Source organism: Cyprinodon tularosa, unplaced genomic scaffold (genome assembly GCF_016077235.1).
Source record: "Cyprinodon tularosa strain WSP-4 unplaced genomic scaffold, ASM1607723v1 ctg922, whole genome shotgun sequence".
Lineage (NCBI taxonomy): Eukaryota > Metazoa > Chordata > Actinopteri > Cyprinodontiformes > Cyprinodontidae > Cyprinodon > Cyprinodon tularosa.
In genome coordinates this window covers 403,244-423,454 of record NW_024039699.1, presented here as the reverse complement: position 1 = coordinate 423,454, position 20,211 = coordinate 403,244, and the positions used below count along the sequence as shown (strand labels likewise).

Here is a 20,211-nt window from a genome sequence, read left to right as displayed (position 1 = left end):
AATATGAACCACCTGATGCACCATCAGTAGTGAACATGAACCCCCTGATGCGACATCACTAGTGAACATGAACTGCCTGATGCGCCTTCAGTAGTGAACATGAACCGCATGATGCACCATCAGTAGTGAACATGAACCCCCTGATGCGACATCACTAGTGAACATGAACCGCCTGATGCACCATCAGTAGTGAACATGAACCCCCTGATGCGACATCACTAGTGAACATGAACCGCCTGATGCGCCATCAGTACTGAAGATGAACCGACTGATGCAACATCAGTAGTGAACATGAACCCCCTGACGCAACATCACTAGTGAACATGAACCGCCTGACGCAACATCACTAGTGAACATGAACCGCCTGATGTGCCATCAGTAGTGAACATGAACCGACTGATGCGCCATCAGTAGTGAACATGAACCGCCTGATGCACCATCAGTAGTTAACATCAACGGCCTGATGCACCATCAGTAGTGAACATGAACCCCCTGATGCACCATCAGTAGTGAACATGAACCACTTGATGCACCATCAGTAGTGAACATGAACAGACTGATGCGTCATCAGTAGTGAACATGAACTGCCTGATGCACCATCAGTAGTGAACATGAACGGCCTGATGCACCATCAGTAGTGAACATGAACCCCCTGATGCACCATCAGTAGTGAACATGAACCGCCTGATGCACCATCAGTAGTGAACATGAACCCCCTGATGCGACATCACTAGTGAACATGAACCGCCTGATGCGCCATCAGTAGTGAACATGAACCACTTGATGCACCATCAGTAGTGAACATGAACAGACTGATGCGTCATCAGTAGTGAACATGAACTGCCTGATGCACCATCAGTAGTGAACATGAACGGCCTGATGCACCATCAGTAGTGAACATGAACCCCCTGATGCACCATCAGTAGTGAACATGAACCGCCTGATGCACCATCAGTAGTGAACATGAACCCCCTGATGCGACATCACTAGTGAACATGAACCGCCTGATGCACCATCAGTAGTGAACATGAACCCCCTGATGCGACATCACTAGTGAACATGAACCCCCTGATGCGACATCACTAGTGAACATGAACCGACTGATGCGTCATCAGTAGTGAACAAGAACGGCCTGATGCACCATCAGTAGTTAACATGAACGGCCTGATGCACCATCAGTAGTGAACATGAACCGCCTGATGCACCATCAGTAGTGAACATGAACCCCCTCATGCAACATCACTAGTGAACATGAACCGCCTGATGTGCCATCAGTAGTGAACATGAACAGACTGATGCGTCATCAGTAGTGAACATGAATGGCCTGATGCGCCATCAGTAGTGAACATGAACCGCCTGATGCACCATCAGTAGTTAACATGAACGGCCTGATGCACCATCAGTAGTTAACATGAACGGCCTGATGCACCATCAGTAGTGAACATGAACCGCCTGATGCACCATCAGTAGTGAACATGAACCCCCTGATGCACCATCAGTAGTGAACATGAATGGCTGATGCGACAGCAGTAGTGAACATGAATGGCTCATGCAACGTCAATAGTTAACATGAATGGGTCATGCAACATCAATAGTGAACATGAATGGGTCATGCAACCTCAATAGTGAACATGAATGGCTGATGCGACATTAGTAGTGAATATGAACCACCTGATGCACCATCAGTAGTGAACATGAACCCCCTGATGCGACATCACTAGTGAACATGAACTGCCTGATGCGCCTTCAGTAGTGAACATGAACCGCATGATGCACCATCAGTAGTGAACATGAACCCCCTGATGCGACATCACTAGTGAACATGAACCGCCTGATGCACCATCAGTAGTGAACATGAACCCCCTGATGCGACATCACTAGTGAACATGAACCGCCTGATGCGCCATCAGTACTGAAGATGAACCGACTGATGCAACATCAGTAGTGAACATGAACCCCCTGACGCAACATCACTAGTGAACATGAACCGCCTGACGCAACATCACTAGTGAACATGAACCGCCTGATGTGCCATCAGTAGTGAACATGAACCGCCTGATGCACCATCAGTAGTTAACATCAACGGCCTGATGCACCATCAGTAGTGAACATGAACCCCCTGATGCACCATAAGTAGTGAACATGAACCACTTGATGCACCATCAGTAGTGAACATGAACAGACTGATGCGTCATCAGTAGTGAACATGAACTGCCTGATGCACCATCAGTAGTGAACATGAACGGCCTGATGCACCATCAGTAGTGAACATGAACCCCCTGATGCACCATTAGTAGTGAACATGAACCCCCTGATGCAACATCACTAGTGAACATGAACCGCCTGATGTGCCATCAGTAGTGAACATGAACCGACTGATGCGTCATCAGTAGTGAACATGAATGGCCTGATGCGCCATCAGTAGTGAACATGAACCGCCTGATGCACCATCAGTAGTGAACATGAATGGCTGATGTGACAGCAATGGTGAACATTTACCACCTGATGCGCCATCAGTAGTGAACATGAACCGCCTGATGCGCCATCAGTAGTGAACATGAACCACCTGATGCACCATCAGTAGTGAACATGAACCCCCTGATGCACCATCAGTAGTGAACATGAACCACTTGATGCACCATCAGTAGTGAACATGAACAGACTGATGCGTCATCAGTAGTGAACATGAACTGCCTGATGCACCATCAGTAGTGAACATGAACGGCCTGATGCACCATCAGTAGTGAACATGAACCCCCTGATGCACCATCAGTAGTGAACATGAACCGCCTGATGCACCATCAGTAGTGAACATGAACCCCCTGATGCGACATCACTAGTGAACATGAACCGCCTGATGCGCCATCAGTAGTGAACATGAACCACTTGATGCACCATCAGTAGTGAACATGAACAGACTGATGCGTCATCAGTAGTGAACATGAACTGCCTGATGCACCATCAGTAGTGAACATGAACGGCCTGATGCACCATCAGTAGTGAACATGAACCCCCTGATGCACCATCAGTAGTGAACATGAACCGCCTGATGCACCATCAGTAGTGAACATGAACCCCCTGATGCGACATCACTAGTGAACATGAACCGCCTGATGCACCATCAGTAGTGAACATGAACCCCCTGATGCGACATCACTAGTGAACATGAACCCCCTGATGCGACATCACTAGTGAACATGAACCGACTGATGCGTCATCAGTAGTGAACAAGAACGGCCTGATGCACCATCAGTAGTTAACATGAACGGCCTGATGCACCATCAGTAGTGAACATGAACCGCCTGATGCACCATCAGTAGTGAACATGAACCCCCTCATGCAACATCACTAGTGAACATGAACCGCCTGATGTGCCATCAGTAGTGAACATGAACAGACTGATGCGTCATCAGTAGTGAACATGAATGGCCTGATGCGCCATCAGTAGTGAACATGAACCGCCTGATGCACCATCAGTAGTTAACATGAACGGCCTGATGCACCATCAGTAGTTAACATGAACGGCCTGATGCACCATCAGTAGTGAACATGAACCGCCTGATGCACCATCAGTAGTGAACATGAACCCCCTGATGCACCATCAGTAGTGAACATGAATGGCTGATGCGACAGCAGTAGTGAACATGAATGGCTCATGCAACGTCAATAGTTAACATGAATGGGTCATGCAACATCAATAGTGAACATGAATGGGTCATGCAACCTCAATAGTGAACATGAATGGCTGATGCGACATTAGTAGTGAATATGAACCACCTGATGCACCATCAGTAGTGAACATGAACCCCCTGATGCGACATCACTAGTGAACATGAACTGCCTGATGCGCCTTCAGTAGTGAACATGAACCGCATGATGCACCATCAGTAGTGAACATGAACCCCCTGATGCGACATCACTAGTGAACATGAACCGCCTGATGCACCATCAGTAGTGAACATGAACCCCCTGATGCGACATCACTAGTGAACATGAACCGCCTGATGCGCCATCAGTACTGAAGATGAACCGACTGATGCAACATCAGTAGTGAACATGAACCCCCTGACGCAACATCACTAGTGAACATGAACCGCCTGACGCAACATCACTAGTGAACATGAACCGCCTGATGTGCCATCAGTAGTGAACATGAACCGCCTGATGCACCATCAGTAGTTAACATCAACGGCCTGATGCACCATCAGTAGTGAACATGAACCCCCTGATGCACCATAAGTAGTGAACATGAACCACTTGATGCACCATCAGTAGTGAACATGAACAGACTGATGCGTCATCAGTAGTGAACATGAACTGCCTGATGCACCATCAGTAGTGAACATGAACGGCCTGATGCACCATCAGTAGTGAACATGAACCCCCTGATGCACCATTAGTAGTGAACATGAACCCCCTGATGCAACATCACTAGTGAACATGAACCGCCTGATGTGCCATCAGTAGTGAACATGAACCGACTGATGCGTCATCAGTAGTGAACATGAATGGCCTGATGCGCCATCAGTAGTGAACATGAACCGCCTGATGCACCATCAGTAGTGAACATGAATGGCTGATGTGACAGCAATGGTGAACATTTACCACCTGATGCGCCATCAGTAGTGAACATGAACCGCCTGATGCGCCATCAGTAGTGAACATGAACCACCTGATGCGCCATCCATAGAAGTTAAAAACCTCCTTTATTTTCTGCCGTCTTTCCTTCTAATCGAGGTTTTTATTCACTAAAATGTCGGATCAAAGCGTAAACAGGACGTCTGCAGACCTTCAGCCGTACCTGCGGCCGCGGATAGCCGGAGGCGTGGCAGGACACTCTGAGACTCTCCCCCAGATGCACGGCCAACCTTCTGGGTTCCAGCTGAACTACAGGAGGGATGCACACCAGGCTGTTGGGCGGGACCTCCACCAGGCTGAGTCGGGAAAGACGTGGCGGCTCGTGACAGAGCAGGCGGCGCTCTGCGGAGCTGAGCAGGCGCTGACCGTCCTCGTCCATCCAGCTCCTCAGCCAGTGGAGCGCGCAGTCACAGCGCCAGGGGTTATCTGCAGGACAGGAAATACGATTAACGGCAGACTGATGTTAAACCAAAACACATCTGATGTCAGGAAGAGATGGAATGACCCGGAAAAACTCCTGATCCTAACAATGAAAGCAGCTGAAACTGCTGCTAATTAAACTGGGTAAAAAAAACGAGTTCCTGGAATAAATGAGCTTAATGAAACACAGCAGATAATAAAAGAAACATTTTGGGATGAAAAGTGAGAGACTGTTTCCCAGAGTTTCAACGTTTCGGAAAAATAGGACGGAAACTTTTATTCTTTAAGCAGGTTCAGATATTAGAGGCATAACAGGAAGCAGCAGGAGGACGACGGTTCCTTCTAACGACCGATCAGCTAAACAGACTTTTTCACTAGATTTAAATGGTTTCAGTCAGTAAACCGGCTACAGCCAGTTTTCCTGGAAACACAGAAGCTTTTAGACAGAAGCTCTATGGTTCAACAGGAACCTGTTTGGATCCGTTAGCTACGAACATCTGAGCTGTTCTCACACCAACATCCTGCATGTTGTTCTGGATGATGGTGTAAGGACGACCCAGTGGATTCACCAGTAGGACCAGGAACCCAGACTGGTTTCAGACAGAGACAGTAACACCACCCTGAGCTCAGAGGAAGGTCTGGGAAAAGACCACCTATGGGTGAACCTTCCTCTGTGAGCGATGAGGTGGAATCTCACCTGTGATGCGCAGCACCTGCAGGCTGACCAGCGGCTGCAGAGATGTGGGACCGATGGTGTGGAGATTATTGCTGCTCAGGTCAAGCAGAGCCAGAGAGGTCAGTCCGACCAGAGCCTGGTCTGATACCACTTCTATGCTGTTGTGCTGCAGGTGGAGCTCCTGCAGACGCTGCAGACCAAAGCAGACTGAGTATGAGCAAGACGAGGTCTACATATCAGGAGTCAAAAGCCTTTTAAAAACACCTAAAAGAATCTTCAAATGAAGTCTAAAATGAGCAGGCAGCCAATGGAGGGCAGCCAGGATGGGAGTCATCTGCTCCACCTGGTGATCTCCAGTTAAAAGGCCTGCAGCTGCATTTGGCACCAACAGGAGACGTGCGAGGGAAGACCGGCTCACCACTAAATAAAGTGCATGAGAGTAATCGGCTGAGATGGAACAAAGGCAGGGATACGCTTTCAGAGTGCAGGACAGGTGGGGGGGGCAGCCCAATGGTGCAGGTTTTACGGGTTCTACGGGCGGAGCTTCCTCACTATGAAGCCAGAACTGCTGGAAGCTGAGCTGGTAGGTGGTCTGCAGACGTCTGCAGTTTGGTACCTGGGCTCCGCTGGATGTGCTGCAGGCCGGCTAAAGCTAAAGCTCCTGCAATCCAGCCAAGATCTAGGCTTTTTCTACTCTGTGCGGCAGGAGGAATGAATCACAGACAAAATGAAAGGGACTAAAACACGCTGCCTGCTCCCTGGAGGAGACGGTTTCCTGCTGCAATCTGTTCCTTCAGGGTCTGATAAACAATGAGATTATAAAGCAACCGGCGGCAGCGGCGAAGCGCTCTGAGTGAAGCCTGTTCTGATGGACTTTACTTGTAACCGCTGGAAGGTGAAGTCCAGCAGGCGTGTGATGTCATTTCCTGCCAGGTAGAGTATGCGCAGCTGGTCCAGACCCTGGAGCATGCTGGGTGTCAGCAGGTGGATCCGGTTCCCATTCAGAGCCAGCTCCAGCAGCTGGTTCTGGTTCTGGAAGGACCCGGGTTCCACGCCGGAGATGCTGTTATTCTGGAAGAGAAGCAGAGCAGACAGTCAGGGAGGAAGGGGTTAAAAAAATGGAGGGAAAGGACCAGCGGGTGACCGGGTTGGTTGCTTCTGACTCCACCCGTTGGTCCATAAACTGGAAGATGAGTTTCTATCCAATGGTTTGACGTTTTTCTGGGAAGATTTCAAAGATTTATTATTCAAAGCCTTAAAATATTTAAAATGATCCTTTAAAGCCAACGATGAAACAAGGAGTCGTTCCATTATTAAGACTAAAGAGATATAATCTGAGGCGATAGCTTCACTGGATGTACAAAATATTCTGGACGTTACGGTTTAGGGTTAATATGGACTGAAAACAGTCCTATTCTCCCACTCTGCAGAATCTGTTAGTTCAATCTCTAACGTTCTGCTCTCTCTGCTTTTTCTCATAGTAGCTTCATCTGGTCTGTTCCTGTTTGGCTGTGACTCCATCCTGGAGAGAAATATCAGCTGTGCTGCTGCCATCAACACCTTTGTTTCTAGATGTTGGAGCTTGGCCTGTTTTCCAGTGTAGTCCTGTTTCTCTGACTGTGACTAACTGGATGTGCTCTCTTCATCCTCTGACATGGGAGCCGGCTCGGAGCTCGTCTGCCAATAAAGAACCTTAGATGGGGTTCCAGTGAAAGAAGATGTCACCATCTCTGCGCTGATGATTGGTCTGATTACTCATTTCATTCAACTGTCTAGCTGTTCATCTGATCCAACCACTGCTGTCTCTATTTAACCAGCCTTCAACCAGCCATCAGGGCCAGATTATTCGAGCCTTTGGTGAGAGTTCTCTAGCTTACCTGACTGTTTTTGAACCCATTTTTGGCACCAGATGTAGGAGTCTGCCTCCTAACCAGGGGGTTGTGGGTTCTAATCCCCACTCTGGGTTTCAATGCTGTGACTTGAACTGAATGTGAGAAGAAGTGATGGTGTTCAGAGGTGGCGTCTGCTTCAGGCTGACGTGGCCACCATGATGGAATAAAGGGTTTCTCCTTCAAAGCTCGCTGTGATGTTAACATTTTATTTTTGCAGAAACATTTGAGACAAAATAGAAAGTAAAATGAGGCTGAGATGAGGTGTCATGAGGTATGGAGCAAACTTTGAGATAGATATTCACTCTGGTTTAACCCCCCCCCTTTGGGGATGGTTAGGGAGCAGTGGGCTGCCATTGTGCGGCACCCGGGGAGCAGTGTGGGGTTAACGGTCTTCCTCAGGGACCCAGAGTGGGGCTCGAACTCAGAACCATAGGATTCCAAGCTCTATGCCCTAACCACTAGGCCACCACTCCTCATGGCTCCCCCCAATGCTGAGAAAAATAACAGGCAGGTATGATGGTGCACCAACTGCTATCACTAGTGGAAACAATTAGTGAAAACAGCAGCAGGAGGAGATGTTTGGCGGATAATCAGAGATGAACCTGAATGTAGGAACCAGTTACCTGCAGGTAGAGATACTGGAGCTGCTTCAGCAGGCTGAGGTCCACTCGATGAATCTGACTGATCACGTTGTCCTGGAGGAAGATGGTCTGTGTGCGGAAAGAGAAACAGTCCATAAAACCGGACAATGTTTGCAACTCAGAGGAAACAGGCATGGAGGGAGGCTACCTGGGTGGATGGAGGGATGAGTCTGGGGATGTTCCTCAGGTCGGTGGAGCCGCACTCCACGGCAAGGCTGTAGCAACGGCAGCCGGCGGGACAGGGAGGAGACAGAGCAGATGGGGGGGGCAGGAGCAGCAGGGCCAGGACGAGCAAACACCCCACGGCCATGACATCAAGAGACTGAGGAGAAGGAGGAGCTTCATCAGCCAGATGTCCTCAGAAAACGTCTCTCAATATTTACATCAGCAAGAATCTATCTAGGCGCCGATGACTGGCTTAATTACTAACCCCATTCACCTGTCTAACTCCGCCTTGTATCTAATCACTGCTCATCTGATCCACCTCCTCATGCCTCTATTTAAGGTGCCTGCATCCAGTTATCAGGGACAATTTTTCTCGCTTCTGTCCTGCCAGTGGTGAGAGGGTTTTTAGCGCATCCTAGTGTTTCTGATTTCCTGATCCTGACCTGTTCTGCCTCTCAACCACTGAGCCTGCCTGTTCCCATCTGAATTATCTTCAGGCTCCTGCACCTCTGAGCTTTCCTCTTCTGATCTGTTTGCCAGACCTGGCTTCTGACTCCTGTTTGTTGGACTGAGGTTTTAAACCAGGGTAGTGACTCACGGGTTCATTATCATCCTCCATCAGATTATGGTGGTCACTAACCTGTGTTTCCTTTTACAGTTTCCTGTGATAGACGCCTAGCCGCTGCTACTCCAATCATTCGGATTTTAAATAAACGCTTTTGAATGATCCCACTGTCTGTCTTGAACAGCGGGTCCTCTGTTCTGAGTCATGACAGCATCAGACTAACCTTCATCACTTCATCATCGCCGTGCCTTTGGTGGAATGTTAGAAAAGTTTGAACTCCCACAGAAAGCTTCTATCAGGCAGCCCGCTTTAACAGTGCTGAGAGCCACGGTTTCACCATTGGATCATGAGTGATTATCAGAACCCTGATAATCACTCATCAGATCTAAGTCTATGGTCTTCTAATGTCTGACCAATGAGGTCATTGAAAGCGGCTGAAGGAGGATCCTCCATTACTGCTATCAGAGAGCAGGCAAACTGCGTCAGCGAGGAGGGAAGGCCGCAGCCTCCTTTACTTAGAAAAACTTTAGTTGAACTTTCTCAGGGTTTATCAGGGGTCCTCCAGCAGTGCCTGAGCAGCCAGGCGATTGGGTAACTGTACGCAGAAAGCGTAAATGGTAAATGGTAAATGGCATGTACTTATATAGCACCTTTATTCAAGTTAGGAGACTTGACCAAAGCGCTTTACACTACATTCATTCACCCATTCACGCACACACTCACACACTGATGGTGGCAAGCTACATTGTAGCCACAGCTGCCCTGGGGCTCACTGACAGAAGCGAGGCTGCCGTACACTGGCGCCACCGGGCCCTCTGACCACCATCAGTAGACAATGCAGGTGAAGTGTCTTGCCCAAGGACACAACGACAATGAAAGTCGGAGTCGGGGCTTGAACCGTCAACCCTTCGATTACAGGGCAAACTCCTCCATCCAACGCCACTGTCGTGGCGTAGTCGTGGATCTCTGCCCACTGGTCACCACCAACCCGTTCACGTTTCTAACCGGTTTTCCCCACTCAGTGACACACCCACTGAGAAGCCCACTCTGGTGATTGGCAGCTCCATAGTCAGAAACGTGGCATTAGAGACACCAGGGACCATAGTCACATGTTTGCCGGGGGCCAGAACGGGCGACATCAAATCCTACCTGAAACTACTGGCTAAGGATAAGGTTAAATACAGTAAGATTGTTATTCACGCTGGTGGTAATGACACCCGGTTACGCCGATCGGAGGTCACTAAAATTAGTGTTGCTTCGGTGTGTAAGTTTGCCAAAAAAATGTGGGACTCGGTAATTTTCTCTGGTCCCCTCCCTGATCTGACCAGTGATGACATGTTTAGCCGCATGTCGTCATTCAACCGCTGGTTGTCTAGGTGGTGTCCTGAAAACAACGTGGGCTACATTAATAATTGGCAATCCTTTTGGGGAAAGCCTGGTCTGATTCGGAGAGACGGCATCCATCCCACTTTGGATGGTGCAGCTCTTCTTTCTAGGAATCTGGACACATTTATTAGTCCTCCAAAACCCTGACCCCCCAGGGTGCAGACCAGGAAGCAGAGTCCTAGTTTAAAGGGCGGATTAGACTTCTGCAACCACACCAATCAAATGTCGCTTGCGTCTGGTCGCGAACCAGTTTTGCTGGTATGCTTCTGCAAGGTCAGTCTGGAATTTCTAGGGACGCACAGCAGTTTCCTGCCAAAGCACTAGGGGGAGCTTCAGCAAATGGTCACAAGAACCTCTTCGGCGGTGCCGGCAGGAGTGTTTATTCTCCATAACAACATATCTGAGAGATCGTACAACTGGTTGTACCTCTGAACCTCCTCGATCAACCTTTCATCGTAGTTGTCCATTGTTGTTATTACTCCTCGGTTTTTAAAAATGGCACCAAGTCGAGAAGGATGCCACACAGACAGCCGGAAAGATATAGCAAACACCAATTACAGCTGCTTTATGTCTACGCCTTCCGCTTGAGGTCTGTGCGAGTTTGCGACCGTCTGACGTGTAGTCAGGATTTTTTTGAGGTGTGTGACGACGGGTGCAGAACCTCTGTGCAGGGGGCGTGGTCGCACACAGAGACAGATTGGACGGTTGCAGAGGCTATGCATCAGAAGCCTAAATTAGCCTTAACAGACATCACTGCAGCTTCTCTGCTGTTACCCACTCATTACTCCATCCAGACAGCGTCTTCCCCACGACCAAGATCTAATCAATTAGAAAACATTCCCAACGGAGTAAATCATGATAATCTAATTAAAACAAAACTCCAGTTGGGGAAAAAGTTAAAATCATTAAATGTGGTTTATTTACAGAAACTTTATTATGATTATTTGAGCATAAATGAGGCAACTCCTTCTAGTTATTTAAATTTTCAGAGACCCAGAATTTCTGGGTGAGGAGGAGGAGGAGCAGACTGGATCAGTGCTAGGACCAATTCTCTTTACTTTATACATGCTCCCAATTGGTAGAGTTATTAGACAGCATGGGATTAATTTCCACTGTTATGCTGATGATACCCAGCTATATCTGTCTATAAATCCAGATGAAGCTAACCCATTACATAGATTACAGGCATGTCTGAAGACAGAAAAACCTGGATGACTCTTAACTTTCTGCTTCTGAATGCAGACAAAACAGAAGTTATAGTCTTTGGACCAGAGTCTCTGAAAAAGAAGCTGATTAGCCAGTCACTTCATTTGGATGGGATTAAACTGATTTCAGATAATAAAGTAAAAAATCTTGGTGTTGTTTTTGATCAGGACCTGTCATTTAAATCCCAGATCAAAGAGGTTTCTAGAATTTCCTTCTTTCATCTGAGGAACATTGCAAAAATTAGAAATATCCTGTCCAGGGGTGATGCTGAGAAACTAGTCCATGCATTTGTTACTTCAAGGCTGGACTATTGTAATTCTTTACTATCAGGAAGTCCACAAACTGTAGTTAAAAGCCTTCAGCTGATCCAAAATGCTGCAGCCAGAGTTCTGATGAAAATGAAAAAGAGAGATCATATCTCGCCTATCCTGGCTTCTCTTCATTGGCTTCCTGTTAAATCCAGAATAGAATTTAAAATCCTCCTTCTCACATATAAAGCCTTAAATGGCCAAGCTCCATCTGATATCAGAGATCTGATTGTTCCTTATGTTCCTAACAGAGCACTTCGCTCTCAATCTGCAGGTTTACTAGTGGTTCCTAGAATTTCTAAAAGTAGAATGGGAGGCAGATCTTTTAGTTATCAGGCTCCTCTCCTGTGGAACCAACTACCAGTTTTAGTCCATGAGGCAGACACCCTGTCTACTTTTAAGGCTAGGCTTAAAACTTTCCTTTTTGATAAAGCTTCTAGTTAGAGTGGCTCAGGTTATCCTGAGCTATCTCTATAGTTCTGCTGCTATAGGCTTAGACTGCTGGAGGACATAGGGACCCCTTTTATAACTCGTGTTGTGAAATGGGGCTATATAAATAAACTGAATTGAACTATATTAATCAATAGGAGATAGATAAGCTTCACTCGTTGGGAATCCTGAGTCTGACTTAAGCTGAAAGTCACTGGATGTTTTTGGTCCTTTTTACTGTCAAAATATATTACAAACACCGTAGATGATCAAAAGTAAACACTTTGCATGGTTCCATACTGCTATCATTCAATTAGATCTATTAATAACGCATTAATTGATATCAATAATTGATTGATATCATCTCTGGGCACTTTACAGAAACAGATCAATCAGATCATACAGTAAACGTAGAATTACTCTGACAGCAGATTTTTGTTTGGATGGCTTTTGAAGTCTTTCTTTCATTATGTTCTCCTGCAGCCGCCCAGCTGCCACCAACCAACCAACCAACCAACCAACCAAACCAACCAACCACCAACCAAACAACCAACCAACCACCAACCAACCAACCACCAACCAAACAACCAACCAACCAACCACCAACCAAACAACCAACCAACCAAACAACCAACCAACCACCAACCAAACAACCAACCAACCAACCACCAACCAAACAACCAACCAACCAAACAACCAACCACCAACCAAACAACCAACCAACCACCAACCAAACAACCAACCAACCACCAACCAAACAACCAACCAACCAAACAACCAACCAACCAACCACCAACCAAACAACCAACCAACCAACCACCAACCAAACAACCAACCAACCAAACAACCAAACAACCAACCAACCACCAACCAAACAACCAACCAACCACCAACCAAACAACCAACCAACCAACCAAACAACCAACCAACCAACCAACCAACCACCAACCAAACAACCAAACAACCAACCAACCACCAACCAAACAACCAACCAACCACCAACCAAACAACCAACCAACCAAACAACCAACCAACCAACCAACCAACCACCAACCAAACAACCAAACAACCAACCAACCACCAACCAAACAACCAACCAACCAACCAACCAACCACCAACCAAACAACCAACCAAACAACCAACCAACCAACCACCAACCAACCACCAACCAAACAACCAACCAAACAACCAACCAACCAACCAACCACCAACCAACCAAACAACCAACCAACCACCAACCAACCAACCACCAACCAAACAACCAACCACCAACCAAACAACCAACCAACCACCAACCAAACAACCAACCAACCAAACAACCAACCAACCAACCAACCACCAACCAAACAACCAACCAACCACCAACCAAACAACCAACCAACCACCAACCAACCAACCACCAACCAAACAACCAACCAACCACCAACCAACCAACCACCAACCAAACAACCAACCAACCAAACAACCAACCAACCACCAACCAAACAACCAACCAACCACCAACCAAACAACCAACCAACCACCAACCAACCAACCACCAACCAAACAACCAACCAACCAAACAACCAACCAACCAACCAACCAACCACCAACCAAACAACCAACCAACCACCAACCAAACAACCAACCAACCACCAACCAACCAACCACCAACCAAACAACCAACCAACCAACCAAACAACCAACCAACCACCAACCAAACAACCAACCAACCACCAACCAAACAACCAACCAACCAACCAACCACCAACCAAACAACCAACCAACCACCAACCAACCAACCACCAACCAAACAACCAACCAACCAAACAACCAACCAACCAACCAACCAACCAACCACCAACCAAACAACCAACCACCAACCAACCAACCACCAACCACCAACCAACCAACCACCAACCAAACAACCAACCAACCACCAACCAAACAACCAACCAACCACCAACCAACCAACCACCAACCACCAACCAACCAACCACCAACCAACCAACCACCAACCACCAACCAACCAACCACCAACCAAACAACCAACCAACCAAACAACCAACCAACCACCAACCAAACAACCAACCAACCACCAACCAACCAACCACCAACCACCAACCAAACAACCACCAACCACCAACCAACCAACCACCAACCACCAACCACCAACCAACCAACCACCAACCACCAACCAACCAACCACCAACCAACCAACCACCAACCAAACAACCAACCAACCAACCACCAACCAAACAACCACCAACCACCAACCAACCAACCACCAACCAAACAACCAACCAACCAACCAACCACCAACCAAACAACCAACCAACCACCAACCAACCACCAACCACCAACCAACCAACCACCAACCACCAACCAACCAACCACCAACCACCAACCACCAACCAACCAACCACCAACCAAACAACCAACCAACCAACCAACCACCAACCAAACAACCAACCAACCACCAACCAACCACCAACCACCAACCAACCAACCAACCAACCAACAACCACCAACCAACCAACCACCAACCACCAACCAACCAACCACCAACCAACCAACCACCAACCAAACAACCAACCAACCAACCAACCACCAACCAAACAACCAACCAACCACCAACCAATCATCCAACCAATGACCTGCAGCTTCCTCTCCTGCAGAGGGAGGAAACTCAGCAGTTTGTTTTTTCTACTGACTGAGAGCCAATCACAGCCCCAGGAATCAATTAGGAGTTAATTGGGGCAACATCTCCAGTTTCTGCTCATTTTTCCCTTCATTCTGGTTTTCTGAGACATCTGGGACTTTCTTCCTCTTTAAGGAATGAAATAATAAAATGTGAGATATTTTGCTCTATGTGGAATAGATCTATAATAAAGGAGCTAATGTCTCTAATGGGAGAAACAAACATGTAGAGCTGCTATAGCTCTGCTGCCTGTCAGCAGAAACAAGCTGTTTGTTTGGGCCTTTCCTTTGTTTCTGCTGGATCTGGATCTAGATCTAGATCCGGATCCGGATCCGGATCCGGATCCGGGACCCGGACCTTCTCACACCTCTGGCTCCTCATCATCAGGGACTGGGTTCCATTGGAACCGATATGCGAGCAGAACCCCAGAACCAGAGCGATCGGTTCCGGGCGGCAGCAAAACAGCGCGATGGAGCCGAGGCTCCGTTACCTGGTGGGGCCGACAGGACAGGACGGTGCGCCTGGTTCCGATCCGAGCCGAAGCTGCGCGGCCACAGGGAGGCCGGAGGAGGCTGGAGGAGGCCGGAGGAGGAGGCTGATGTTAGCAGGATCAGGTGGACCTCCTACATCCCATCATCAGCTGCTTCTCCTCCTGCATCCGGACTGACTCCTCCCCCTGCAGGAGCTGCAGGAGCTGCTCCTCATCATGGCTGCAGCCAAAGAGAAATTCACTCTAACCTTCTTCAATTTGCTGCTTCTTGTTAAAGGAACAGCTAATCCCTCACTGGTGACGTAACATTACGCAAAGCAATGGGGCACGCGCGTTCTTTAAAGATCAAAGATTCTGTGTGATTTAGAAATTCAGGCTTTCATCGGTTTCTCTCTGAAATTAGAAGAGTTCCTGGTTTTACACACAGGGGACAAAATGAGATAATAATCGATTAATTATTGGTTAGTTATTGGTTGGTTAATTATAGTCTTTATCACTGGAGGCCAGGTGAGGAAGGCTGATTGCTGAGGATGATGAAGCTCATCAGCAGGTCTGTCTGATTACAGCGAAAAACTAATAATTCAAATAGTTCCTGATGAAGAACAGAAAGAATCAGAACTTCTTTGGTCTCCATCTTTCTGCAGCAAATCTGTTCTTATGGACCTGAGACCTGGATCATCCAGCCCAGATTATGACATAGTCTAGTCACTAGTCACTAGGAGGATAGTCACTAGTCACTAGGAGGATAGTCACTAGGAGAATAGTCACTAGTCACTAGGAGGATAGTCACTAGGAGAATAGTCACTAGTCACTAGGAGGATAGTCACTAGGAGAATAGTCACTAGTCACTAGGAGGATAGTCACTAGGAGAATAGTCACTAGTCACTAGGAGGATAGTCACTAGTCACTAGGAGGATAGTCACTAGTCACTAGGAGGATAGTCACTAGGAGAATAGTCACTAGTCACTAGGAGGATAGTCACTAGGAGAATAGTCACTAGTCACTAGGAGGATAGTCACTAGGAGAATAGTCACTAGTCACTAGGAGGATAGTCACTAGGAGAATAGTCACTAGTCACTAGGAGGATAGTCACTAGTCACTAGGAGGATAGTCACTAGTCACTAGGAGGATAGTCACTAGGAGAATAGTCACTAGTCACTAGGAGTCACTAGTTACACTCAGTAAGTTTGACCACAAAATTCCTTTTATCAATAATTTCACTGCATCATACTTTTAGTAAAGTTATTTTATATCTGTCTATCCACCAGACAGTCAGCAGGACCTCATCCTGCAGCCAGATCCTGAAATTAAGGAAAGTCTCACCTTCAATTCTATTCAGTTTATTTCTATAGCTCCAATTCACATCATGTCATCTCAGGTCACTTTCCAGTTCACCAGATCATCCAGTCAGATTGATTCAAAGTTTTCTATCTAAGGAAAACCAGCTGATTGCATCGACTCATTGACTCTTCAGCAATCCCTCACACTAAGCATGCTTGTAGCGACAGTGGAGAGGAAAAACTCCCTTTGAACAGGAAGAAAGAAAAAAAAGTCCTGAATTTAGGGCTGAAAGCGGCAAGATGACTTCTGCACTTTGTTTTTTTCCACAGACTAATACTTTGGGGTTTTTCCCACTTTTCTGTTTTTGTTTCGTTGCCTTTTGGCATTTTCTTTGTGTGTGTTTGTAAGAGCGTGTGTGTGTCTCCTTCACCAGAGTTTGTTGAACTATTATCAGTTTTTTTTTATTGGTCCATGAGTAAAACATGAATATGATTTCCTGGAATGTTAAAGGTGAATCAAATAAAACTAAAAGATATAAAATTCTGACAAACCTGAAAACTCTTGCTTGTGATATAGCTTCACTACAGGAAACCCACTCAGATAAGAAAGAGTCAGTAAAACTAAAACAAAGATGGGGGGGTCCGGCTTCTCTGCCCCTGGAAATGGGAGGGGTTAGCATATTAATCTCTACCGTAACAAAGCAGATAGTTGACAAAGAAGGTAGATATTTAATGATATCAGGATTTTTACTAAATGAAAAATGTAAAATTGTCAATGTTTTTGCACCAAACATGGAACAAACCACTTTCCTATCTAATTTACATTAATTACTTGCAGAGTTTGCAGATTCTCCCATTCTGACGGCTGCTGACCCTAAATGTCGTCAGCGATGTGACGTTAGACGGATGGACTGGTCTCCTCCCGTCTGATAGAGGACTGGCAAACGCACTAAGATTTATCTAGGTTAGGTTTATGTGATATATGGCGTATGTTTAACCCCGATAGCATCAGTATACATATTATTCACATGTCCATCACTCTTATTCTAGAATAGATTATTTTCTTTTGCCACATAGGATGATCTGTAACCTACTGGAATGCAGAATACATCATATTATTATTTCAGATCATGCTCCTTTGTTCTAATATCTTCAACTACGTTGCAGGATATTAATGACAGACAATAAAGATTTAATCATTTATTTCTGAAAGATCATTCTTTTGTATCAATGATAGAAAATAACAGCAATAGTATTCTGAAATCCATCTCAACTCTGTAGACTCTGTCCAGACCGTATGGGCAGCATGCAGAGCTTCCTGTAGAGGATGGATTATTCAACTGCCAAGAAAGAAGAGAAGCAGAAGACTGATCTAACAGAAAAACTCCAGTTATTAGAGATTGAACACATGGCTGATCCTAAAAATGAAAATGTTAAAAAAGACATGCTGGCATGTAAAACAGAAGTACAAACAATTCTCCATGAGGAAAATTCATTTGCAAAAACTATTTTATGAAGCAGGAGACCAGGCAGGAAAATTGCTCACACTGAAACTGAAACAGCAGCAAAACCGTCAATCAATCTGATCAATTTATGATGAGAGGAGCGTGTTAATAAATGACCCTAAACTAATGAATGAAACATTTGTAAATTACTAAAGGAACCTTTAGAACTCAGAGAGCTTGAGGTGAATAATATGGAAAAAAATCTTTGAAAATGTTACATTAGCGTCTAAGGAAAAAAAGTTAGTGACTCTTTAGAAGGCCTGGAATTTATACAGGAAATTAAAAATGCAATAAAATCACTAACAGAAAAACATCAGGAAATGATGGATACGCAACAGAATTCTTTAAATGCTTTCAAGATGAGCTCGCCGCATTTCTGAACAGACTGTTTAATGAGATCATAGAAAAGCAATCTATGCGGCAGGCCTCCGTATCTCAGGTAATGAGTGATCATAGACCACTGAGCATTCTAAACAATGATTACAAGTTATTTACAAAAATACTTTCTAAACGAATGGATGATCCCTAAATGAATACAGATAGATCAAACTGGATTTGTTAACACAGCAATTGCATCCAGCCATTGCTGTGTCGCTGGATGCTGAAAAAGCCTTTGACAGAATAGAATGGGAATATTTGTTTTTTGTTCTTTCTAAATATGCTTTTAGTTCAGATTTAGTTAAATGGCTTAAAGCATTAAACCATCAACCAGTAATAAGAATCAAAAGTAACGGCATGCTATCTGAACCCATGCACTTCTATCGGTCCACAGGTGTCCGGCGGTCCACAGGTGTCCGCCGTCGCCTCTCCTTCTTATCCTCGCATTGGAACCCCTGGCAGGCGCGACTCGGATACAAAAGGATATTAAAGGAATTAATGTCGCCAATTATGAATTTAAATTGAACCTATTTGCTGATGATATTTTAATAACTATAACAAATTTAGAAAAATCCATCCCAAAACTATTTCAACTAATTGAAGCCTTTGGCTTATATCAGGATTTAAGGTAAACTATATAAAAAGTGAAGCTATCCCACTTAACTATACTTTCACACCTTAGAACTGCTGTTTCTCACTGGAAGCCTGAAGGGATGACATAACCTGGAATTAAAATAAAGTTTCCTCTAGAAACTACGATTAGCTTGAATATAAATGATGTTAGTAAAAAAATAAGACCTTAAATGATGGACAATATTAGCCTTTTCGCTATGGAGCAGAGACTTTAAAAACATTTCTCTTATCAAAACTGACCTTTATAATCTCATCAATTCCTCTTAAATGTCCTATAAAATGGTTAAAATATATAAATAAACTATTCACAGACTTTTTGTGGAGAAATAAGAAACCTAGAATCAGGTATAAGAAATTAATTCCAAGCTGAAATAAAGGTGGAATTGGCTTACCAGATGTTTATTTATATTATATTATGTTTAATTCAATACATCCTTTAAAATGGGAATATAGCAACTTTAGAGAGACTGGCAGTTTGGAATGACTCCAAGAAAAAATAGTAAAAGAATATAACTCAGACTTTGGTTCAGCCCTGAGGCTACTAATGGTTTAATATCATCTAAATGCTGCATAAATACTTTAACTTCATGGATAATCCTACCTTCCTGTCTCCTACGGTTTAACACGCTTTTTATGGCAGGTAAAAAAATTCTAAAGAACCAAGTGTGGCAACAAAACAATATTCTAAATATATCACAATTAATTATATAAAAGAATAATTCCTATTAGTGATTTTAAAAACAGAGTATAGCCTCAGTGACACAGAATGTTTTAATTACTTACAGATTAAATCCATTCTGAAATCCTCACTATCTCAAGAAAACAGCCTGGGAGACAAAAAGGACTTTAAGGATAAATTAAAACATGCTGCTTTGAACAGAAGCACCGTGTCAAAAATATACAGATTATTGTGCAATA

At 45.4% G+C, this 20,211-nt stretch overlaps 1 protein-coding gene across 2 annotated transcripts in view; it reads right to left on the bottom strand.

Annotated features, from left to right (window-relative positions):
* LOC119776311 (leucine-rich repeat-containing protein 24-like) overlaps positions 1-15,804 on the bottom strand; it is a 32,139-nt gene extending 16,335 nt beyond the window's left edge. Inside the window, exons 1-6 of one of the 2 annotated variants that reach the window (XM_038274633.1) lie at positions 15,498-15,804; positions 8,416-8,589; positions 8,250-8,336; positions 6,614-6,805; positions 5,756-5,924; positions 4,802-5,064 (exon numbers count right to left, since the gene is read on the bottom strand). In XM_038274633.1, the coding sequence (XP_038130561.1) occupies positions 4,802-5,064; positions 5,756-5,924; positions 6,614-6,805; positions 8,250-8,336; positions 8,416-8,577 (873 nt within the window). In that variant the 5' untranslated portion in view covers positions 8,578-8,589; positions 15,498-15,804. The remainder of the gene's footprint in view (positions 1-4,801; positions 5,065-5,755; positions 5,925-6,613; positions 6,806-8,249; positions 8,337-8,415; positions 8,590-15,497) is intronic. The other variant, XM_038274632.1, reaches the window with a different exon arrangement.
* Positions 15,805-20,211: the final 4,407 nt, after the last annotated feature.